The sequence below is a fragment of the Acomys russatus genome, chromosome 26, assembly GCF_903995435.1.
Source record: "Acomys russatus chromosome 26, mAcoRus1.1, whole genome shotgun sequence".
Taxonomy (NCBI): Eukaryota; Metazoa; Chordata; class Mammalia; order Rodentia; family Muridae; genus Acomys; species Acomys russatus.
In genome coordinates, this window is record NC_067162.1 from 10,434,011 (window position 1) to 10,458,330 (window position 24,320).

Here is a 24,320-nt window from a genome sequence, read left to right on the forward strand (position 1 = left end):
ACCCCCACCCCAGCACTGGACACTAAAGATGACAGAAAAGCCAGCCTTCCATGCAGTCCTACTTGGAAAGGGAGATTTTAGTGACAATGTACAGAGGGCTGCTTACTAGTAGGGTTTTTCGGTTTTGTTTTGTTTTTTTAAATCTTCATTTAAATTAAGTTCCACCAGTGCCTCCCATCCTCCAAACTGTCCCACCCTCCCAACCCCCCTTACCCCCCCAAATCCATCCTGATGAGACCGGGGTAGCCAACTGACTCTGTCAAGGAAGGAACTGGGCTTTGAACCTTGCCCTGAGCTGCTAGCCTCCCAGCCCCCTTTTCCAGGGGTCTCATGCCAATTCTTCCGTGCATCAGCCCCTCCCATCATGGGCGCCTCACTTCTAGCTTAGCTGTCAGCTGTCCATCCCCACTCACTGCACCCCCAAGTCTGATTGTGCTTTTCTCTCAATAGAAAGGTGGGGAGCTACTGGGGAAATTATCCCATTTACCCCTGTGTTTATCCCTCTTGTAACTTCTCCCCAAAAGGAGGAGCTCTCAGGCCTGGGTGGGGGGGCCCCGGGTGGGCGAGGGGGGCCGTTCAACCTGTGTGCTTCGAAGGATGAGACTTCCTCTTGAACAGTGTGCTGTTGTAAACATATTTGAAAACTATTACCAATAAAGTTTTGTTTTAAAATAAAAGTGTCGCTGGTATTCCCGACTTCGATCACACCCTCAGGATGTAGAAAGAAAATTTCGGACCTCAGCGTCCAGGCTCAGGAGACCCTGGCCTCGGGACCCTGAAGAAACCGGGTTTAGCTGGAATTCCTGCACTTCCTCCGCCCTGCCAGAGAGAGGAGGGGTGGGGTGGGCAAACTGTCCTTTGACCCTGAGTTCTGGGTCCTCAAATCGGGTCCCACCCCTACTTCGTCTAGTCCGGGACCGAGAGGCCACCGGAGGGAGCCGCCCGGACCAGCTCGGCCGAACCGCAGCGGAATCGGCCGCGTAGAAGGAGAAAGGGGGAGCCCCGCGCGCCCCCAAGCCCTCGTGTAGGCGCGGCAGGGCCGCTAGTGAGCTCTCCGAGGCTCGGCTCCCCAGGAGCGCGGCGCGGCTAGTTCCCGGTAAGTGCGGTCCAGAGAGCGCTGCGCGCGGAGAGGCGTGGAGAGGGGGCTGGGCGCCGAGGACGTCTGGGTCCCGCGCCCAATGGCTGGAGGGCGGCCGAACGCCGCCCGCGCGCCCCGCCCGCCCCTGTCCCCTCCCCCCCTGCGCTCCCCTCCCCCGCCCGCCGCGCTCCCCGCCCCCGCTCCGGCGCCAACTCCGCGGCGCCTCCTTAAAAAGCGCGCGGGAGTTGTAAGGGGGGGCCGGAGCGAGCCGGAGTGAGCTAGAGCGCCGGGTACACGGGGCGGGCGGGGGCCCGGGCTCCACCTTAAAAGCGGGCGCGTGGGGGTGGGAGGGAGCGAGGAAGGCGGGCAGCGGGGGAGGGCGAGCAGGAAGGGGGGCCGGAGTGTCCCGGGCGCAGGGCGCGCGTGCGGCGGCGGCGGCGGGGAGGGGCCGGCCGCGCCGCGCTCCCCTCCTCCCTCCTCGCATCCCCGGCCCCGCGCGCGCCCAGCAGAAGCGGGGCTGTTGTGTGCGTGCGTGCGAGTGAGTGAGTGTGTGCATATTTTTTCCTCTTTTCTTTCTCTCACTATTTTTTTTTCTGTCTCTCTCGCGCGCTCTCCTCTCTCTCTTTTTTTTTTTTTTTTTTTTTTTTTTTTTGCGAAGAAACAGCAGCGCCGCCGCCGCTCCGCCGAGGCGCTGCGCCCCCCGGGGGGAGGCGGAGGAGGCGGGCAGCGGCGGAGGGAGGAGAGCGGGGAGGGGGCGCCGCGCTGGGAGGGAGGCAGCGCGCACCGTGCAGCCGGGCCGGGCGGGAGGCATGGCGGGGCCCCCGGCCCTACCCCCGCCGGAGACGGCGGCGGCCGCCACCACGGCGGCCGCCGCCTCGTCGTCCGCCGCTTCCCCGCACTACCAAGAGTGGATTCTGGACACCATCGACTCGCTGCGCTCGCGCAAGGCGCGGCCGGACCTGGAGCGCATCTGCCGGATGGTGCGGCGGCGGCACGGCCCGGAGCCCGAGCGCACGCGCGCGGAGCTCGAGAAACTGATCCAGCAGCGCGCCGTGCTCCGGGTCAGCTACAAGGGGAGCATCTCGTACCGCAACGCGGCGCGCGTCCAGCCGCCCCGCCGCGGAGCCACCCCGCCCGCCCCTCCGCGCGTCCCCCGCGGGGGCCCCGCCGCGCCGCCGCCCACGCCCGCCCCGCCGCCCGCGCCCGTCGCCGCCCCGACCCGGGCGCCCCGCGCGGCCGCCGCTACAGCGCCCCCTTCTCCCGGCCCCGCGCAGCCGGGTCCCCGGGCGCAGCGGGCCGCGCCCCTGACCGCGCCGCCACCAGCGCCCGCCGCGCCCCCGGCCGCGGCGCCCCCAGCCGGCCCGCGCCGTGCACCGCCGCCCGCCGTCGCCGCCCGGGAGCCGCCACCGCCGGCGCCGCCACAGCAGCAGCAGCAGCCGCCACCGCCGCAGCCACAGCCGCCGCCGGAGGGGGGCGCGGCGCGGGCGGGCGGCCCGGCGCGGCCCGTGAGCCTGCGGGAAGTCGTGCGCTACCTCGGGGGTAGCGGCGGCGCCAGCGGACGCCTCACCCGCGGCCGCGTGCAGGGCTTGCTGGAAGAGGAGGCGGCACGGGGCCGTCTGGAGCGCACCCGCCTGGGAGCGCTCGCGCTGCCCCGCGGAGACAGGCCCGGACGGGCGCCGCCGGCCGCTAGCGCACGCGCGGCGCGAAGCAAGGTGAGCGCACCGGGCAGGTGCGGGCGAAGTTGGCGGGGACGAGAGTCCCGGGAGGGAGCGGGACGTCAGGTGTCCGGGGTTCGACCACGGTCCCCGTGGACTATGAACGTGGGTATCTTGGTCAGTGACCTGATCTACCGGAGCCTCAGTTTCCTCGGCCGTAATCCCGGATTGCTGACAGTAGCGACCCCTGGGGGTAGTTAGCGAGTTTAGTAAGACTTGGCTATTGAGGGCTTTATTAACCCAGAACCTGGCACGGAAACGACAGCGTAAAAGTTACTCCGTGTTGTTGTCAAAGGTGGCGTCGGACACTGGATTTCATTTCATCCCGGACTAGAAGAGCTCTAACTCTGCCTGCTTCTTTCTCTGGCCCCAGAGAGGTGGAGAAGAACGGGTGTTTGAGAAAGAAGAGGAAGATGATGATGAAGACGACGACGAGGAGGAGGAGGACAATGTATCAGAGAGCTCAGAAGTGCCTGAGAGTGACCGCCCCGCAGGTGCTCAGCACCATCAGATTAATGGAGAACGGGGCCCTCAGAGTGCTAAGGAGAGAGTCAAGGAGTGGTCGCCCTGTGGACCCTACCAGGGCCAGGATGAAGGGCGGGGACCAGCACCTGGCAGCTGCACACGCCAGGTGTTCTCGATGACACCTATGAATAAAGAAGGGGGATCAGGTAAGGACCACTGTGGGTCGGGCCGGGGCACAGCAGGGAGCTGTAAATTCTAGGCTGAAGACTGCTACCTGCTTTTCCTTTCCCAGCTTGTGTTGCTGCTGCTCCGGATTCTCCATCTCCTGTGCCTTTGCCCCCAGGAAAACCAGCCCTACCTGGGGCTGATGGGACACCTTTTGGCTGCCCGTAAGTTGACACATTGGGGGCGCCGGGGTTAGCCCCTGGGTGTTTTGGACAATCAGAGCTGGGCCATGGTCACTATTGCTCTCCGTTCTGATGCAGTCCTGGCCGCAAAGAGAAGCCAACTGACCCCGTAGAGTGGACGGTCATGGACGTGGTGGAATACTTCACCGAGGCAGGCTTCCCGGAGCAGGCCACTGCTTTTCAGGAGCAGGTGAGTTAACCAGCCCGAGACTTCCGCGTGGCTGTGCACACAGAGGGCTTTACAGGTATTCACTGACCCTGCCTTTTCTGTCCTGCCCAGGAAATTGATGGCAAGTCTTTGTTGCTCATGCAACGGACAGACGTGCTCACTGGCCTGTCCATCCGATTGGGCCCAGCCCTGAAGATCTACGAGCACCACATCAAGGTGCTTCAGCAAGGCCACTTTGAGGATGACGATCCTGACGGCTTTCTAGGCTGAGCACCCAGCCTTGACCCCCCACCCCAACCAGCCCAGATCTCACCCGCGGCGGCCCCGTAGTCCAGGAGCTGGACATGGGGACACTCAACCTTCCTAACAGACTCCAGTGAGGGGGGTGCCCTTCTCCATCATTTCCCCCTTTTCCTCACACCCCACCCTTGGCTCACCCCCTCTCCACTGTAGTGGAGTATGGGGTAGGAGGACTTGGTTGGCTCCCCAAAACAGGACATTTTTGAAAAAACAAAAAACGGGAGCTTCCTGTGGCCCCCAAACCCTTTTCAGTTCAGCCAGATGTATCTTATATATGTTTTCTTCTGCCTATTCATCCTGGTGGTGGTTTTTCTTCGTCCCACCACCTGTGCCCTCCACCCAGCCTGACACCCAGCCTCTGGGGAACAGGTGAGGTAAGGGACCTTGGGTCCTCTGGTTCTTTCCCTTTCTGTCTGTCGGTTATTGCTCCACCTGGCTGTATTGCTTTTTAATATTGCACCGAAGGTTTTTTAAATAAAACTTTAAAAAAAATTATTTTAAAAAGTCCATTTTATGAATGGAGGCAGGAGGTGCTAAGAACCTCCTCAAAGAGTTAAGTGTTAAAATCCTCTGCCCACCACTGAGGGCTGAGACACCAGTGGCTTTCCAAATAGGCAGAATGCCTTGGTTCTCTCCCCACCACTCCAAAAAGAAAGCAGTCTTCGCAGCCTGGCTTGGTGGCACATATGTTTTCCTCAGCTACCTAGTGATTCCAAGGCCAGCCAGCCTATGCTACATGCAATCCTGTCTCGACGACAACAAGGCCTAGGACTGGAATAGCTCCTTTGACTTGTGTCATCTCATTCCAGAACTAGCTGCCTAAGTGTTTGTTGAGTGACAGTTAACTGCACACCTGCTGAGCAGTCTGTTGTCACCTCTGCAGTTTCGTGATGCAGGTGTCATAAAAAAAACTTACTTTATAGACAAGGCAACTGGCTTGACAAAGTCAAGAAGTTGAGGGTCACACAGGACAGTGTTGACACCTGTCGCTTTACTTCGAGCCTTGAAATTAGTGTATTTGGCTTCCTAGCTGTGGTCTTTGCACGTAGAAGGAATCCAATGTGTTCTGGAACCAGAGCAGGAATACTGAAACAAAAGAGACGTTGGGACACGCCAGATCACCTGCGGATCTTTATTGTAGAATAGCATGCAGGGCCCAGTTCCCGCAGTCAGACCCCGAGTCACCGGCTGGGGTGGAGCCTAGGCCTCTCAGTAACTGTCACTCCCGGATTCCTAACATGTTAAGAACCCCCTCCAGCCCAGTCAACTGCCTAGGAGAAAAAAGGCGCCTACCCGCGTGCTGCAGCCACAAGGCAGATCTGGGGCTCCGCCCTTAGCAGCGCCCTACTCCGCGCGCCAGGTGCCGGCCGAGCTCCGTGTGCGGTGCAGGCCCAGGCTACGCGGCCCTCCGCGTGCTTAATTTCAAAAGAGGCAAAAGTCCCGCGGGGCGGTGCCGGCAGAGACGTCGAGGCTGGGCCGAGTGGGCGGCGGCTGCGCTCACTGTCCTGGCCGGTCAGCCTCAGGTGTGCTGCGCTCCGGGGACGCCGCGGGGGCTGGAGGAGCTTGGACGTGGATGGCAGCGGAGCCGTGGTTCGCCGGGTCGCTGGCCCTGGGCCCTGGAGAAGCACCGCCTTCGGATGAATTGAGACCCGGGCTGCCGCCCTATGGAGAGCCCCCGTGGGCGCCCGCCGGTAGATCCGAGGCCTCGGCGGAGATGGAGCCCCAGCGGGCTCAGCCCCTGCTGGAAGCCCCAGCCTCTGCGTCCTCCCGGGAGCCACTGGCAGCGGAGCCGGCCCCGGCCCGCCTCCCACTAGACTCCATGTTTAGCCCCATCACTGACCAGCTCCGTTACCTGCTCCGGAAGGCGGATGACTTTCAAAGCTACTTGCTGTACAGGTGACCCTGACACGAGGGCCCAGAACAGGAAGGACAGGCCCATGCAGCTCACATAGGCCAAAAACTGAACTCAGGGCCCAGAGATAGAGTACATGAAGCCAGCTGATGAGCAATACACTTTCCTAGTGCGCCAAGGGCTGTGGAAAATTGAGAGGCCGTCAGAATACCTAGAATCTGTCTTCCAGAATTTTGTTTTTGCTTGCTTGGTTGGTTGATTAGGCCGATTTCTTTTTCCTTGAGACAGAGTCCCTTTATGTTCTGAGTTGGCGAGCCTCCTGCCTCGGTCTACTGAGTACTTCCTACTATATGTGAAATTCTGGCTTAGATTTTTGTTTTGTTTTGGTCTTTGGTTTTTGTTTTGCTTGTCGAAACAGGGTTTCTCTGTGTAGCCTTGGCTGTCCTGGACTCACTTTGTAGACCAGGCTGGAGATTAAGAAAAAAAAACAAAACCAAACCTCTGTGTAAGTCAACTAAACAAAATCCATCTGCACCGACTCTAGCCAGAGAACTTCCGGTATGAGAGGCCACCCTCCAGTCTCAAAAATGCAATTTCCAGACGGGGGTGGGGGTGGGGGAAGGGAGGAAGGGGTTGTGATGTCTGCAGAGTTTTGAGAGAATTTAGTCGCGCGCGCACACACAGACACACACACACAGACACACACACAGACACACACACACACACACACACACACACACACACACACACACACACACACACACACACACACACACACACACACACACACACACACACACACACACACACACACACACACACACACACACACACACACACACACACACACACACACACACACACACACACCTGGCCCCAAACACACAGGAGATGGAACCCAGGCCCTTGTGCTAGGAAAGCGGACTGCCACAGAGCTGCGCTCCCAGGCCAGGTGCCAGCACTTCAACAAATGTTCCAAATGACTCTGATGCAGGTGGTCCTGAAAGATGGGGGGAGAAAGAGTTGACATTGGGGTAATCTTTTTCTTACACTGAGCACGGAACTAAAGCTTTACCAATGCTGAGCCCCAATCTCTACCACCGGCTCAACTTCCCAGCCCTTCTTTCTATGTTTAATTTTGGGGTGCTGGAGTGCAATCCAGGACTGTGCACGTGCTATGTAAGCGATCTTACCTCTAAGCCACAGCACTGAGGGGATTTCAGCCAGAGATACAGGTGGAGAGTGAGCACGGGCACCAGCGGATGGAGGGAGAGAGATGCCACATGAAGGCCCCTTTGTCCCTTCAGCAGGGACCGAGTACAAAAAGAACAGCTAGCCAAGGCCATGCCCACCTTCTTAACAATGTGTGAACCTTACTTCCTGTACCTTGAGGCTGCCGCAAGGAGCGTTCCTCCCATCTACGGAGCCCTGCAGGAGCTGGTCCGGAAGGGGGTGTGTACAGTAACTGTCCTACCAGCTCCCCTGGGGCTAGGAGGGCTGCTTCCGGCTGACCACCTGAGGTCATGAACTCCCACCTTCCATTATAGCTGTTGGAGATCTCCCAGCAGCTGAGCCTGCGCTTGGAACAGTTGGTTCTCATGTATGCGTCCTTTGGGTTCGTGGACCTGGAGGAAACTAACCCTTTAAGGTAAGGGGACAGCCAATGGGGCTGTGGGGGTGGTGGCGTCCGGGGCGCGGCTCACTGTCCCATTCTCCTATCTCCTGCTAGCATCTCCTGCTTCTTCTGCGGGAGGTTCTCCATTAGCCCTTCCCACGAGGTGTCCGTCTTCCGATACTGCACCCCGGCTGCGTACACCGCCTGTCACTTCCCGAGATACCTCTACAAGAAGATGCGCTGGAACCTGGAAACCACCTCAGAGGCCAGCAGCCAAGGACCAGACGCCCGTGTGGACTAGTGAGTTCCTTTGTCAAAAATCAAAAGTCCTTCCTTTCCTATGCTGAAGGCCAGCAAAAGCCTCTCCACCTCCACCAAAGGCAAGCAGGACACCTACTACTGCATGTACTTAGCCAGCACTGCACACCACGTGAGCTACACTTTCAACCTTAAGTTTTCTTAGCTCCACCTTCCCATTAAAAGAATTCCTCCTCAGATTAGGCCACCAGGGAGGAAAAGTCCTCAGCACTGAGTCACATTCCTTCCTACCTGAGAACTTGAGGCAACCTCTGATGAACTTGAAGCTCACCTCCAGCATTAATGCCCTCAGGAGGGGAAAAAAAAAAAAAACAACCTAAGGCATTGCTTTTCCCTCTGACCTGTCCCTCTCAGCTACTTCTTGTGTTACCGAGATACTTGGGAGGATGCAGGTCAGGGACCAGCCAATTCATGCCCCCAGATCCAGAAACTCTGGTCCATTGGCAGATGGATGCCCCTAGGACCAGCAGAGGATGACCTGGATTCATGGTAAGACCCAAGTGATGGTGATGTGGGCTTGAGGTCTGAGGGAGGGTGGGTCATCACTCCACCAAAGACTGGACCTCAGATAACATAGCTTCCATTGGCAGTAGGGATCACACTGTACTGTGCTCCGAACGGTGCTTTGTGCAGGCGCAACAGAGGTCCATAGAGATGTGGACCGTTCTATTTCACAAAGAAGAAAACATGTTTTCAGAGTGAAAAAGTCACTCTCCCAGGGAGACATAGCTAGCAAGGTGATTAGCAGTCTCAAGCCCAGAGCTTCAACTCCAAGAGTTTGTCGACTGAAGAAACACTTTCCCTTAGGGTATCCCTTCCCATCCCTAACTGAAACAAAGGCCCTCCCGGCTGGGGAGCAGGGGCGCTCAGGTCCAGGCTTGTCTCTGGGCCCCCAGGATTTTGTGCCCACAGCCACCCGGGGACTACCAGCAGCTACTAACCATCGGCTTCGAGGAGCCATCGCACGTGCTGGCTACCGACCTGCTGGTGCAGATCCTTATGGGCCAGGTAGGCCCCGCCCGGCCCCCTAGCGCTGCCGGGCCCGCGACTTGGGCCGCCCCGGCATCCTGAGTCCCAGCAGAAGGCACCAGCGGGAGCCTGAGGACCCCAAACTCCAGGCAGGAACAGAGGTGGGCTGCACTGAGCACGCCCCGGCATGGGCCACGGAACACACTAAGTGCGGACACACTTTTCTGTTAATAAAAGAGCGAGGTCAGAGGTTCTTGTGTCTCCAGCGAGCACCGCGTCCCTCCCCTGGGGGCGGGTAGGCCCCGCCCACCGCAGGGCCTTCTGGGAAGTGTAGTCTGCAGACCTCGGAGAGAGCGCTGCGCACGCGCCAACGCGCGCATGAGTCAGAGAGGGAAGTAGCGGCTCTCGTCAGCAACCGGAACCCAGAAAACAAGTTTCTGGTAGCAGGAAAATTCTAGGCCCACTGGAGGAAGACTGAGACCCACGCCCGGTATTATTTTTTTTTTAACCCGGAAGTGATTCTATACAGAGAGAGTGAGAGAGAGAGAGAGAGAGAGAGAGAGAGAGAGAGAGAGAGAGAGAGAGAGTGTGTGTGTGTGTGTGTGTGTGTGTGTGTGTGTAAAAACACGTAGCTACATTTCCCGATGTGCCTTAGGAAACTGCAGGGGATCAGTTTGCAGAGTGGAATCAGACTTTCTCTTCCAGCTTTTGGTGTGTCTGAGCAGAGCCGATGGTTGTCTTCTCTCTTGAAGAGTGTCTGGCGAATCCTAGGGGGCTCTCAGCCTCACTCCAATCATGGGCTGGCGAGGAGACTCTAGCTAAAAGAAATGAACTTTCTCGCTCTGTGAGAAGCCGAGCCTAGACTCGAACCTCCAACTGATCCTTACGTAGGCGTAGGAATGGGGTCCTTCCTCCTTCCTGCGTCACTTGAGTTTCTACAATCTCTACACTGAGCGGTCGATATTTGGATCCTTAAAATTTTCACAATTATAGTCAGAATGTGAGATACAGAACCGTGTGTGTGTGTGTGTGTGTGTGTGTGTGTGTGTGTGTGTGTGCAGGCACCCGCATGAATGTTTTCCTTGCTTGCCCACAGAAGCCAAAAAAGGACATCAGAGATACCCTGGGTCTGGAATTACAGACAGTTGTCAGTCTCTATGTAGGTACAGGAAATTGAACTAGGGTCCTCTCCAAGAACAACCAGTGCCCTATTAGAACAGCCATTTTCTCTCTCCCTCTCTCTCTCTCTCTCTCTCTCTCTCTCTCTCTCTCTCTCTCTCTCTCCCCCTCTCTCTCCCTTCCTCCCACCGTCCCTCCCTCCCCCTCCCCTTCTCTCCCCCCAGGGATTGTCTGTGCAGCCCTGGCTGCCTGGTTGTCCTAGAACTCACTCCGTAGACCAGGCTGGTCTTGTACTTAGAGATCCACCCGCCTCTGCCTCAGTGCTACTTTTTTTTTTTTTTTTAATCCAGCTGGAACCTTAGTCTATAGTCCAAGCTGGTTTATCTTCCGCCAGAGCGCACAGAGTGCACCACCATGCCTTCTGTTTCAGTAATTCAGCAGCCACCTATTATAAGCCCCGCCCCCTGCCGCCCGCCACTCCCCGCTTTGGTTTTTTGAGACAGGGTTGTTCTGTATAGCCTTGGCTGTCCTGGATTCACTTTGTACCAGGCTGCCCTCGAACTCAGTGATCCGCCTGCCTCTGCCTCCTGGGTGCTGGGATTAAAGGCATGTGCCACCATACCCAGCCTATAAGCCCTTTTTAAACAGCTGTGAAAAGCAAGCTGACTTGAGGCTACAAACTGAACGCTTGCTCTTCTGGGGAGGCCTCTGCTAACCATCGTTGGCTGCATAAGGTTTTACCTCACAGCTGGGATCAGATTGACTTTAAGATGACTCTGGTTCCCCCTAACCGTGATCCGAGTACCTCCTGTGCCTTTCTCAGGAACCTTGGGAAAATCTTTGCCTCCCAGCACACACTTGGGGGCTCACAATCATTTGGAACCCCAATTCCTTGGGGGATCCAATGCCCTATTATAGCTTATGTAGGCACCAGGCACACACATGGTACACAGACATACTACAGGCAAAACACTCGTATACATAAAGTATAAATTACTGATGTCAGAGGTTCGGGGTGTAGCTGAGCTTAACATGCACAAGCCACTAGGTTTGATGCCCAGTGCCTACAAAAATAAGGGACTTGGCTGGCCATGGTAATCCCAGCACTCAGAACACAGAAGGTGGAGGCAGGCCGGCCCGGTTAACATAGTGAGACCTTGTTTAGTGTAATGGGTGAGGAGGGTCCAGTGACATCTGATGATGTACTTGTCTCACAAGCCCGTCCAAAGATGGAAGGAGAGAACTGACCCCCAAAAGTTGACCTCTGACCACCACACATGTACAGCAGCATGCCCCCTCCCCATTTTACTTCTATCCAATAATAAACTTGCTGGGCATGATGGCATGAAGGAGAGAGAAATCTGTTTTTGTTATGATCCCAAGTGTGGGATGGGGAACGGTGTTGTGAGAGAACAGGTGAGGTTAATCCACTAGAAGGCAAACCACCTCGTGCAGGAGCTTGATTGTTGCCAGCTGAAAAGATCCGTGAACAGACTCTGGGAGGAGATATATAAATAAGCCCAAAACTGGAGGCGGGGCCTTTGGAGACTTGGGATAGGTTTGGCTGTTCATCACTCCACTTCTAGATGCTCCTAGAAAGAACCACTAGAGGGAAGGCTTCGGAGCTCCGGCTCCTGTAACTGGTTCTGGTTACTCCAGGTTCCAGCAGGAGAAATCCTGATGATTATGCCAGGAGAATCGTTCCTCAGAACTGCTATCCTTAGGGTTTTGTTATTGTGTTCTTTAATCTCCTTTTCATATTGTTTAGGTTAGTTAGGTTATAAGTGACATACTCTTGGTTAATAAGTTCGTAATAAAATATATTTGTTAAGAATATTGTGCCTACAATGACACGTTTGATCTCAGTGCTTGGGAGGCAGAGGCAGGCAGATCTTTGTGAGTTCTAAGCCATCCAGGGATACATGTCAAGTACAAGTTCAGCCAGGAATACATAGGCCTCATCTCAAAGGAGGAGGGAGCACTGGAGAGATGGCTCAGGAGTTAAGAATACTGCTACTCTAAAACAAAAAAAAAAGAATACTGCTGCTCTTCCAGATGACCTGGGTTCAGTTCCCAGCACCCACATTGTGGTTGGCAGCCACCTGTAACTGCCAGAACATCTGACACCCTCTCCTAGGCACCAGGCACGCACATGGTACACAGACAGGCATGCAGGCAAAACACTCATATTTTTAATTTAAAAAATAAAATAAGGCTGGGTGTGGTGGTGGCAGCAGAGGCAAGCAGATCGCTGTGAGTTCGAGGCCAGCCTGGTCTACAAAGCAAGTCCAGGACACCCAAAGCTACACAGAGACACCCTGTCTTAAAAAAGACAAAATAAATAAATAAATAAAATAAGGTGAAAATAAACTAAAGTGGACAGTTTCTGAGGAATACTCAAGATTGACTTTTGGCCCTCCACATATAGGTCTGCACTCACATGAACTGTCACACAGACGCCTCCCCCCCCCCCCGCCCGCCCCTGCCAACCAAAGAACAGCTTGTGATTCTATTTGCCCCCTTCGTGGCTCTCCACTGCCCTCTCCTCAGTCCCAAAGCCACAGTCAAGCATATGGTGGCATAGGCTCTGGAGGAGGGCCTTTATGGGGCTGCGTGGCTCCTGGATGAAACACCCTATGGACCTTTCCCCCATTTTATTTTTTGATATTTCATTAGACACTTGCTGCAAGACAGAAGCCACAGTGAGATGTGAGAGACAGAACTGGACAAGTCGGAAACATGAACCACAATGCTAGTATTCAATCGTGTGTGTGTCACTGTGTACATGCCATGGCCTGTGTGGTGTTTGCAGGTTGGGGGAGAACTCTGTGTTAATCCTGGCCTTCCACCTTCTTTTAAGCAAACTGCCTCGAGCTGCATCTGCAGACTAGCTGCCCGCAAGTGTGCTGAGATTCTCTCTCTCTCTCTCTTTTTTTTTTTTTTTTTTTTTTTTGGTTTTTTCGAGACAGGGTCTCTCTGTGTTAGCCTTGGCTGTCCTAGATTCGCTTTGTAGACCAGGCTGGTCTCGAACTCACAGTGATCGGCCTGCCTTTGCCTCCCGAGTGCTGGGATTAAAGGCATGCGCCACCACGCCCGGCTGAGATTCTCTCGTCTCAGCCTCTCTGTTCCTAGTAAAAGAGCCTGTAAGGCTGTGCATGCACCACAGTTTCTCACTTGGTTTCTGGGGAACCTGAATTCTGAATGTATGTGTGTGTGTGTGTGTTTATGAGAGGGAGAGAGAGAGAGAGAAAGAGAGAGAGAGAGAGAGAGAGAGAGAGAGAGAGAGAGAGAGAGAGAGAGAGAGAACACACACACATTTAAGACGGAGTGTCAGAGGCTGGCCTCAAGCTTGCTGGGTAGCTGATGATGGCTTTGAACTCCTGACCCTCCTGCCTCTACCTCTGCAATTACAGATATGCACCACTGATTGTGTGCAGCTTGAGGTTTAGCCCTGGCCTGGATTTCCTGTTAGTCAGGCAAGCGTTTTACCATTGATCTGTATACCCAGCCCTATACAAAAATTCTAAAATGCTTTGGGTTCCACTTTTGTCAGCCTACTCACTTCTAAAAAGCTGTAGACCTACTCTGGCATTCTGTGAATGATACAGGTACAATTTTTCACACAATTTATAGTGTTTACCACAAGTTAAACAGGGTCTGCCTTATACCAGCCACTGGCCTCACCCACTCACTTTTTTTTTTTTTTCTACAATAGGGCCTTACTACGTAGACCAGGCTGGCCTTGAACTCACAGAAATCAGCCCGTCTCCACCTAATAAATGCTGAGTTTAAAGGCCAATGTGCCATCGTACGTAACCAGTCCCACTTGAATAATTTTAAGTTTTTTCATAAACCTGGTATGATGACATAGGCATGCAATTACAACACAAAGGAGGGAGAAGCAGGAAGATCACAGGTTCAAAGCCATCCTGATCCACATAGCCAGCCAGGGCAACATAGTGAGACTCTGTCGCAAAAGTTCCTAAATAGTAAGAAATTGGTGCTTTTGTTTTGGCTCAGACCCAGAGCCCTACACTTGTCAGGCAAATACTCAAGTTTTTTTTTTTTTTTTTTTTAAATTAAAGGATTTTTTTATTTTTTAATTATGTATGTACTCAGGTGGTGGTGGCACATGCCTTTAATCCCAGCACTCAAGAGTCAGAGCAGAGGAATCTCTGTAAATTCAAGGCCAACTTAGTCTATAAATCTAGTGCAGGACAGCCAAAGCTACATAGAGAAACCTTGTCTTGAAAAGCATATACAGGGTTGGCTGGACAGATGGCTTAGAGGTTAAGAGCACTGTCTGTTCTTCCAAAGGTCCTGAGTTTGATTCCCAGCAACCACATAGTGGCTCACAGATATCTACCATCTATAATCTGTCCTCTTCTGGCCTGTAGGCCCACATGCAGACAGAACACTCTGTGTGTACACACACACACACACACACACACACACACACACACACACACACACACACACGGAGGGGTGGCCAGGAGTGGTGCCTTTAATCCTAGCACTTAGGAGGCAGAGGCAGGTGGCCCTCTGTGAATTCAAGGCTAGTCTGATTTACCTGGTTCCAGGACAGCCAGTACAAATAGGAGAGACCTTAAAACAAAACAAAACAATGTGGGCCAGGTGTGGTGGCACGCACATTTAATCCCCGCCTGGTCTACAAAGGAGTCCAGGACAGCCAAGGCTGAACAGAGAAACTCTGTCTATAAATAAATAAATAAATGTGTAGACTGGTGCACACCTTTAATCCCAGCACGGGAGGCAAAGGCAGGTGGATTACTGTGAGTTCCAGGCCAGCCTGGTCTACAAAGTAAGTCCAGGATGGTGACAGCCAAGGCTACACCAAGGCTACACAGAGAAACCATGTCTAAAAAAACCAAAAACCCCAGTGTGTGTGTGTGTGTGTGTGTGTATGTGGTGGGTACCTACCTGTGTATTGCAGGATACCAGAGAAGTCTAGAAGGAGTCTGTTCTCCTAAAGCTGGAGTTACAGGTGACTTGTGCTGGGAACTACACCTGGGTCTTCTCTAGTTCCAGAGGACCTGATGCCATCCTCTCACCACTGCAGAAACCGCACATGCATGGTACACACACACATAGGCCAGCAAAACACTTATACACACAGCATAAATCCAAAAAGTAAAAATTTAAAACCTTTCAAGGTCATCCTTGGCCACAGAGAGACTCTGAGATCAATATAGGCTATATGAAGCCATGTTTTTAAAATAATCAAGTCCGGAATGGTCACCAGAACACCAGATGGTTGGCCATCCCGAGTGCTGGCATTAAAGGCATGCGCCACCACGCCCGGCTAATTGTCTTTTTAAAATTCATGTGTATGTGTGTGCATTTTGTGTGAATGTATGCCATGTATGTTCGGGTTTTCCTGGAGGTGAGAAGAGGGCAACAGACTCCCTGGGGCTGGAATTACAAGCAATGGTGAACCTCCCACGCCACCTTATATGCTGGAAACCAAACTCAGGTCATTTGTAAGAATAGCAAGCACTCTTCACCCTGAACCATCCCTTCAGCCCACCACAGGTTTTTTTTTTTTTTTTCGCTTACATCCATAGAGTAGGGACAATGTCACAGAACCTCTGCCTAGCAGCGCCCCTGCACAGGATTCTTTTGGCACCGATAAAAACTGAGCTCTGGAGGAGACCCGGAATGGAGGCTGTGGGCCCGTGAGCAACACTTTCCACTCCCACCACCAGGGGGCAGCAGGACCCCGGCCTCCTGGCCCGTGTCAGCAAGTAGTAGAGAGCGCTTTTCGAATTCCAACTTTCCGGTGCCGTCCTCTGGTGACTTTCTCAGCTCCTGCCCCACCCAGACTAAGGAGGTCCCAATAGAAAACAGCTTGCACTAACGCCCAGGAAAAAGGAGGGGGCTTTATTTTGTGTTTCACTCACAGGTTTTGAGGGTCCAGGGAAAACGGAACAATTTTATGGAGAAAGGTGGTCAGTATCAAGGATGGGCTGGATTTAAAGTTGCCACTAAAGAGATCTGGGCCCCCCCGCCCCTCTCTAGGCCTTCCGCTGATCCGGAGGGTAACCCTACCCTGGTTCTCCAAAGGCTTTGTAACTTCTTGCCGCGACTCGCAGCCTTCACAGACCTCAGGGTCTGCGTTCCTATTAGGGAAAGGGGGAGAGAAAGAGGGGCACCCCGTCAAGGACAAATTTGGGCTCCAGGCCCCTCCCCCACCTCCTCTTCCACTCTCCGGGTCGCGTGTGAGATTTTGAGTTCAGGCCAGAGTGGCGCTCCCGAGGAACCAGGATGCACTTTTCCCTTCCTTTGCCCAGGCTCTGCGGGGGTTGGGTGGGTTGGGGAGACAGCGACAAGTATTGGGAAGGGAGGCTCCCACCTTCTCTAGTCCGTTCTCCGAAGCCCGTCTGCGCGGAGGCCAGATCACTGCCAACTTTCCGTCTCCCCTGCTCTCTGTAGGGGAGGAGACAGAAGAGTTGGTAAAGGACTTGTTGAGCATGCACGAAAATTTAAATCCAATCCCAGGACAAGAGACGCTCAGCCGTGGCTGCCTCTCTTCTTGCCAGCTGGAGGACGGCCGCACCCCTTAAATACATACAGGTGTGCACCCCTCCCTCCCCATGCAGTCCTCCACCCAGTTCTGGGGACCCAGGAACAGGGGTGAGGCAAACTCAGCATAGACAAGAGCCTGAAAACCACAGAGGACCCGAGAATGCCAGAAGCCAGCCAAGGTTCCAAGGCAAGGTGTGATGGATCTGGGATCCTCACTCTAGGTGTGGGAGTGGAGAACGGAAGGTGAACCCACACAAGAATAGTTAAGGGCCCCGGAAGTGTGCATGCCTACAGATGAAGGGCCACTGGAGGTGGAAGACAGCAGGAGCTCTGGGGCCCGGGGTGACCGCTTACGGGTGAGGCTCGGCGCTGGCTCCCCGACCTCGGTGGCTCCATAGATGCTGCGCCGCTGCAGCTGCAGCTCCCGCTCCCGCTCGCGCACCTGGCGCACCTCCTGCTCCAGCAGCGACGGGGCAACGAGTGACGGAGACTGTCCCAGCACCCGGCAGCCGTCCTGAAGGGCGGAGTGCAGCCGGCCTTCCGCCTCCGGCCGCCACTGCAAGCCCGCGCCGTCCTCCGTAGCAGCCTCGAAGAAGCGCTTGAGTTCGTCCAACGGCTGCGGCCGCCGCCCGGCGCTCGGCTCCGGAACCGCGGGGCTCGCCAGCGCCGCCTGCCTGTGAGCCTCACGTTCGATGTCCCTTTGCATCTTCGCGCCCGCCCGTGCGCGTTCCAGGGAGCGCGGCAGCGGGGGACCCGGGCCGGGCCGGCTGAGCACCGGCCGCAGGCGCAACTCGATGAGCTCCTCGCCCGCGCGGCCGGGACTGAGACCCCGGCTCCGGCGCAGGCTCTCCTCACGCTCGCAGCTGCGGCGGATTTCGCGCTGGATGGGCGTCTCCATCACCAGTTCCGCAGGCGCCGGCTTAAATGCCGTGGGCCTCGGTGGAAAACACACCTGGAGGCCTCTGAGCCGAGAGAAGGGCACACTGTTCCTGTACCTCCGTTATCCGAGTGCCAGGCGACCCAACTGCGGACCGCCCTGGCACTCAGTGCCCTACTCAGCTAGTACCTGCAGGACCTGGCTCTGTGGTTCCAGGGTCTCCACGATCTTCTCTCCAGAGGTTTCCAGGACCTCACTGCCTCCCAGCAGCCCTCTGTGCCAGTGGCCTGGCTCTGCGGCTCTCGGAGTAGCCCTAAACTTCAGGCGACCCCAGGATTCCGCTCTCTGGCTTGGATGTTAGGAGTTAGGCGCACTTTGAAGATTTCAGCTCTCAAGAGAGGGGGCTGAGATGACCCGATAGGTGCCCTGCGCAGTACCTGTGGTTGCAGCCGCCGCCCGAGGTTCTAAGGCGTTGCCAGCACTCTTCTTTGACCCGCCTCTGGCCTCCAGGAACGTCCCCCGGGGCAGGGCTGGGCACCGCCCCCGGCACCTGCCTGCTGGATTCAAGTGGCCCTAAGCCTGCCCTATGGGCGGAGGCGCCTCGGCTAGATGCTAGATTCCCGCCACATGAGCCTACCGGTTGATTGAAGGGACAGCTGCTTAGGAAAGGGCTTCTCCGAACTCCCTACCTGGGAGGGAGTATGTGTCGCATTTTCCCTCTGGGACCACGCTGGCACTTTTGGGGTCACTGCCTGGAGTCCTGACCTCTAGTCCAGCGCCGCGCTGATCTCTGAGCTACCGCCTCCTTAAAAGGTAGCTCCGGTCGTCTTTAAACTGACCTCACTAGTCTAGCCCAGCAGATGCCAGCCTCCGGCGAGCGACTACACGGTGGCCACCGGGCCCTCGCTGCACGCAGATCGCTATGGCACTCGGCGCGGGTCCGGCCCGAGGCGGCGCGGGGCGGGGGAGAGCCGCTGCACTGCGCGCTACGCTGCCCTGGGCTGCTTGGCTCTGGCAGGTTCACAGAGGCCACTCAAAGCCCAGGAGCATCCCTCCCCTCCCTTCCAGAAAAGCCGGCAAGGCGTTGGCAGCCCAGTGTCCCGCTAGAATGAGAGCAGAGAGACACTCACTACAGCGCTGCGGGGCCTCAGCTAAGCAATTGCGGCCGGAAAAAGGTCAGCTTGGGTCAGGTAGCTGAGGAGGCCCAAGCTGGGGGCAGGAGCCACCGGGCTAGCGGGAGAGAGCAACGACCTGTGTCTGGGGCCGATCTGATGTTCAAGGCGGAGAATCAACGCTTCAGAGTGCGGGCCAGCCAGCCACTCCCAGGGACATTTTCCACTCGCCCTTGTGGGAAGCCGGCTTTCACTAAAACCTGCTCACCCTGGAAGAATGAACAATATTTTAATAGAACGAACCCTGGAAGAAAGACAAATACTTTAAGAAAATGGAAAGAGGAGCCATCGTGGTTCCTTTAGTACCAGCACTCAAGGGTGTCTCCATGAATTGGAAGCCGGCACAGTTCTACATAGCGAATTCCGGGTCACCTAGGGCTATATTTCGAGGCCGTGTTCCAATAAATAAATAAGTAAATAAATGGAAATAGAAGACTACAAACCCCCAACCATTTGGTCATTGCTTTCCGTCTCTTCTCTTATAGCCAGTCAAACGCTGCCTTCTGTTGGCCTAGAGAGGTGAATCATCCATTAGGAGCACTGATTGCTCCTTCAGAGGACCAGGGTGGCTCACACTTTAACTCCAGCGGGTGCCGTCTGTCGCCACCACACACCCGCCCCCGCCCTTTGCCCCCCCCCCCATTCCCGCTCCAGCCCCCAGTCCAGGCACTGACCCATCATAGTGCACAGATAAGCATGCAAACAAAACACCGATACACATAAAATAAAAATAAATAAATCTTTAAATAATAAGTTTAAGGCCTGGGATGATGGCTTAGTTTGTAAAGTGCCAGTGGCCCATATATAGGACTGGGGAAAGACAGGAGAGACCCTGGAGCCCATTGGCTCCCGGTCTAGCCTAGTGGGTGAGCTCTGTGTTCATCAAAGTCTCAAAAACTAAGCTGGAAGCCAGGCAGCGGTGGTGTATGCCTTTAATCCCAGCACTTTGGAGGTAGAAGCAGGCCGAGTTCAAGGGCAGTCTGGTCTACAATGTGAGTTCTAGGGACAGCCAGGGCTACACAGAGAAACCCTGTCTGGAGGAAGAAAAAAACAAGCAAAGCAAAGCAAAGCAAAACAAACAGACAAACAAAAATGTGAGGTGGGAAGTGACAGTGGAAGACTCATGATACTGACCTTTGTCCTCTGCCTGGTCAGGGACACCACACAGAGAGAGAGAGAGAGAGAGAGAGAAAGAGAGAGAGAGTCAGGAAGCGTCTCAGTTAGTGGAGTGCTGGTCTAGGATGCACAAATCCGTGTTTCCATCCCAGCATTGGTATGGTGCTGCATGCCTGTAATCCCAGCACTTGGGATAGCGTAGGCCAGAGAGTCAGAAGCTGAGCTTTATCCTTGGCCACATGATAAGCTTGAGGCCAGCCTGGGACACTCACTGTTTTAACAAACACTTTGTGTCTATGAGGCCTGTTGTACTTTTATCACTTTACCTCACGGATGTGGTCCCTCTCGCCAGCCCCTTGATGCCCAAGCACATGAGCCTTCCTCATCGAAGGGAACTGGTGGCCCTCATTTGGCTGACTTGGCCACCTGCCTCCTTATCTGTCCCTTTCCACCTGGTTTCATCTGGCTTGGCCACCATTCCTTCCTCCGACTCCGGATCCATCTACTGACGGCTTCTATTGAGGTCGTCAGATGGAAGAGAAGACAGACAGACAGGATATTTCTTTCCTCCTGTGATTCTCCCTTAAGCTAACTGGCCACCTCCAGCGACACAGCAACTTGTCCCTAGGGGTGGGGTAGCAAGTACAAGTTGCTCACCTAGAACACTATGAAGGGTGAGAGTGTGTAAATTGTCTCTCCATTCAGTTCCTTAGTTAATTCTCTCTTTTGCTTAGTTTCCGTTTAGAGATTTTTATGATTGTGTGTACACACAGGTTTATCTGAATGAATGCTGATGCCCTTGGATTTCCTGGAGCCAAAACTGCAGGCAGTTGTGAGCTACTTTGAATGGGTGCTGAGAATCGAACTCTCATTCTTCGCAAGAGCAGTGAGTACTCTTAACCACGGAGCAGCCATCTCTCCAGATGTTGCTTTTGTTTCGAGACAGGGCCTCACTGTGTAGCCCTGTGTTGGCCTGGGACTCAACGCGTATACCAGGCTGACCTTGAGTTCACATAGATCAGCAGAAGTCTCCAGAGTGCTGGGATTAAAGGTAGATGCCACCATATCCAGCCACTGTTTTTGTTTTGAAACAGTCTCCCTGTGTCTCCCAGGATGGCCTTGAACACCTGATGCTCCTGCCTCAGGCTCGAAAGTTCTGAGATACAGGCATCACCACCCATACACAGACAGAGTCAATTATCCACAGTCTCTTTCTTCACAGAAGTCTGACCTTGCAAAATCCCAACCTCATGATGTTTTATCTATCTATCTTGGTTTTTCTGAGATGGGCCTCACCGTGTGTCTCTGGCTGTCTTGACATTCATCAGGTAGACCAGGCTAGCCTCAAACTCATAGGAATCCACCTGAATCTGTTGGCATAAGGTTATTGTGTAACTCAAATGATGATTTCTGCTTGGCATGGTGGCACAGGCCTTTAGTCCCAAGAGAAGGCAGGTGGATCTCTGTGAGTTTGAGGCCAGCCTGGTCTACAAAGTGAGTACAGGACAGCCAAGGTTATTACACAGAAAAACCCTGTCTGGTAAAACAAAACAAACACACAAATAACAAATGCTAATTTCTGTATTCCCCCATATCTGCCTATATTCCTTGTTCTGAGAATCTCCTGTCTCAATGTTGTGTAAATTCTGCTTCCCAGTTGACCCCTGATATGCCAATAAAGCAGCTTATAGCCAATTGCTGACCAGGGGAGAGAACAGGGGCTGGACTTCCTGCCAGGTAGGGGAGGAGGAGTTAGAACAGGAAGTAGGGATTCCGCAGGGGACTCAGCCACAGGCAGAGGTGCAGGAGAGATGAAGAAGATTCAGTTGAAGCAAAGAAAGAGCTAAAAAGCAAGTAACTTGGGAAGTTTGGCAAAGATGGAGGCAGGACAGCATAGAGGGTTAAGAACATAATTAAACAGCTCAAGATTGTGTTGTAAAGCCTTATAAAACTATAATAGAGTCTCAATTATTTGTGTGATAGCTAGGTAAAGAAATAAAAGAAGAGAAACAAACACAATTGTGTTTTTTTTTTTTTACAGAGTTATTCATTTATTTATTATTTATACAGTATTCTGCCTGAATGACAGAAGAGGACATCAGATCACATTAAAGATGGTTGCGAGCCACCATGTGGTTGCTGGGAATTGAACTCAGGACCGTTGGAAGAACAGACAGCGATCTTAACCTCTGAGTCATCTCTCCAGCCCACAAACACAGTTTTATAAGAAATAATATCAACATGTATCTGCCTCTCAAGTGTTGGGATCAGTTGTGTTGCCGTGCAGGCCAAACCCATGCTTTAAACACCACCTCTTGGGAGCTGGAGAGATGGCTCAGAGGTAAAGAGCACTGGCTGCTCTTCCAAAGGTCCTGAGTTCAATTCCTAGCAACTACATGGTGGCTCACAACCATCTGTAATGAGATCTGGTGCCCTCCTCTTGTGTGCATGCATGCAAAAACACTGTATATATGAAAAATAAATTAATTTTAAAAAAACAACACCTCTTTAGTTTCTCCTGAAGCCTGGCCTTTAACCCACAGCCTCCAATGACAGACACCTCAGACTGACTGCTTGCAAACTGAGCACCCCACACACAAAGTGTGATGACTGCCTACTCAGCTCTCCTTGTTGAAACAGAGGAGTTGGGCTGGTGAAATCACTCAGGAAGTAAAGGTGCTTGCCCCCATGTGTCATGCCATGAGCTACATCCCAGGACCTATGTAACACATGAACACATACACACGATGAATAAAATTTTGTGTGTGTGGTGTGACACTATTCCTGGGGAGATACGAACAAACATCTATCTACTCACCCCTGTTAGTGGTTGTTTTGGAAATGTGTTGCAGTTTCTCTCTGAACCCAGCTAGCACTCAAATAATTAAGACTGAACTATTATATTTACTAGACAAGCTTTACAGCACAAGAACTGAGCAGATTAATCTATTTTAACCCTTTAAGATAACCTGGTTTTCACCCAGTGTAAACCCCTGAGACACTCACTTTTATGGTTTTCTCTGCTTCAGTTGCTCTTTCCTGATGTCTCCTGGACCTCCCTTGTGGCTCAGTGCCCACGTCATATCTCTCTCTCTCTCTCTCTCTCTCTCTCTCTCTCTCTCTCTCTCTTTCTCTCTCTCTCCCCTTTCTCTCTCTTCCTTCCTGGGCTGGCAAGAAGTCCAGCCCTATTCTTTCCCCTGCTCAGTCATTGGCTGTCAAGCCTCTTTATTGACATATCAGGGAACAATTGGGGAGCAAAGTATAGGCAGGAGATTCTCAGAACAAGGAGTGCAGCCAGATATGTGGGCCGTAGAAGCCAGCATTTGGCTCTTAACACAGGGCACAACAACACCCTGCCTACACACCCCAGATAAAGAACCGATGACAGGCCGCGCATGGTGGTGCACGCCTTTAACCCCAGCACTCAGGAGGCAGGTGGATCTCTGAGAGTTCGAGGCCAGCCTGGTCTACAAAGCAAGTCTAGGACAGCCAAGGCTACACAGAGATACCCTGTCCTCAAAAACCAAAAACCAAAAAAAAAAAAAAAAAAAAAAAAAAGAACCAATGACAGACCAAAGTAAGGATACCACTAAAGTCCAACTTGGTGAAACCAATAAGTGTTACTGGGGTAACTTACAGGAATATGGTGAAGAGTTAGTTACGGGTACAGTAATGACTCAAAGACAACTGTATTACTGAAAAGCATAACCCGACAATGGTGACAGGTTACAAAAGCTGGGATCCTGGTGTGCACTAAACAGCCTACAGATTGGAGTGCCTCTTTCAGGCAGCTCAGTGCCTCTGAGAGTCTCTCAGCAGTTCTTACTGCACATATGATCTTGAGGAGGGAGGAGCCAAGCTCATGTGTTCAGTTTCAGGGACTTCCTGAACCCATTAAGTTGCTCAAATCTTGAGCTTAAGCAGCTTTTCTGCAGAATGGAGTGTTTCATCTCCCAGGAGACCATGCTGTATCTTATTTAATTTAATTAATTAATTTATTTATTTAGTTTGGTTTTTTCGAGACAGGGTTTCTCTGTGTAGCCTTGGCCATCCTGGACTCACTTTGTAGACCAGGCTGGCCTCGAACTCACAGCGATCCGCCTGCCTCTGCCTCCCGAGTGCTGGGATTAAAGGCATGTGCCACCACGCCCAGCTCAACCATGCTGTATCTTAACTACCTATACCATGTCTGAAAACTTAAACCACCACCACCAAAACCCTTTTGCCTTTAATCCCAGCACTCAGGAGGCAGAGGCAGACAGACTTTTGAGTTTGAGGCCAGCACGGTCTACATAGTGAGTTCCAGGACAGCTGAGCTACACAGTCAGATCCTACTCAAATTATAAACAAAACACTGGGCAGTGGGGGCGGAGCGCATACCTTTAATCTCAGCACTCGGGAGGCAGAGGCAGATGGATCTCTGAGTTCGAGGCCAGCCTGGTCTACAGAGTGAGTTTCAGCACAGCCAGGGCTACACAGAGAAATCCTATCTCAAAACAAAACAAAAAACAAGTGAACAGACAAACAAAAACAAGGACTGGAGTGAAGGCTCAGTGGTTAAGAGCACTGTCTGCTCTTCCAGAGGTCCTGAGTTCAATCCCC

The 24,320-nt window shown here is 53.6% G+C and overlaps 3 protein-coding genes across 3 annotated transcripts; 2 read left to right on the forward strand and 1 right to left on the reverse strand.

The window, feature by feature from the left end:
• Nucleotides 1-1,887: 1,887 nt before the first annotated feature.
• On the forward strand, nt 1,888-4,619 carry Samd1 (sterile alpha motif domain containing 1). Its single transcript, XM_051169046.1, has 5 exons — nt 1,888-2,790; nt 3,167-3,464; nt 3,551-3,647; nt 3,744-3,855; nt 3,946-4,619. The coding sequence occupies exons 1-5, from the start codon at nt 1,888-1,890 to the stop codon at nt 4,102-4,104; spliced, it is 1,569 nt and encodes a 522-aa protein (XP_051025003.1). The 3' UTR covers nt 4,105-4,619.
• Nucleotides 4,620-5,685: 1,066 nt separating this feature from the next.
• C26H19orf67 (chromosome 26 C19orf67 homolog) lies at nt 5,686-9,384 on the forward strand. Its single transcript, XM_051169147.1, has 6 exons — nt 5,686-6,030; nt 7,294-7,438; nt 7,534-7,634; nt 7,716-7,901; nt 8,274-8,408; nt 8,816-9,384. Exons 1-6 carry the CDS (start codon nt 5,708-5,710, stop codon nt 8,988-8,990), a joined length of 1,065 nt encoding a protein of 354 aa, XP_051025104.1. The 5' UTR covers nt 5,686-5,707; the 3' UTR covers nt 8,991-9,384.
• A 7,210-nt stretch (nt 9,385-16,594) lies between these two features.
• Misp3 (MISP family member 3) lies at nt 16,595-18,204 on the reverse strand. The gene has a single exon (XM_051169162.1). It carries the CDS (start codon nt 17,449-17,451, stop codon nt 16,771-16,773), a length of 681 nt encoding a protein of 226 aa, XP_051025119.1. The 5' UTR covers nt 17,452-18,204; the 3' UTR covers nt 16,595-16,770.
• Nucleotides 18,205-24,320: the final 6,116 nt, after the last annotated feature.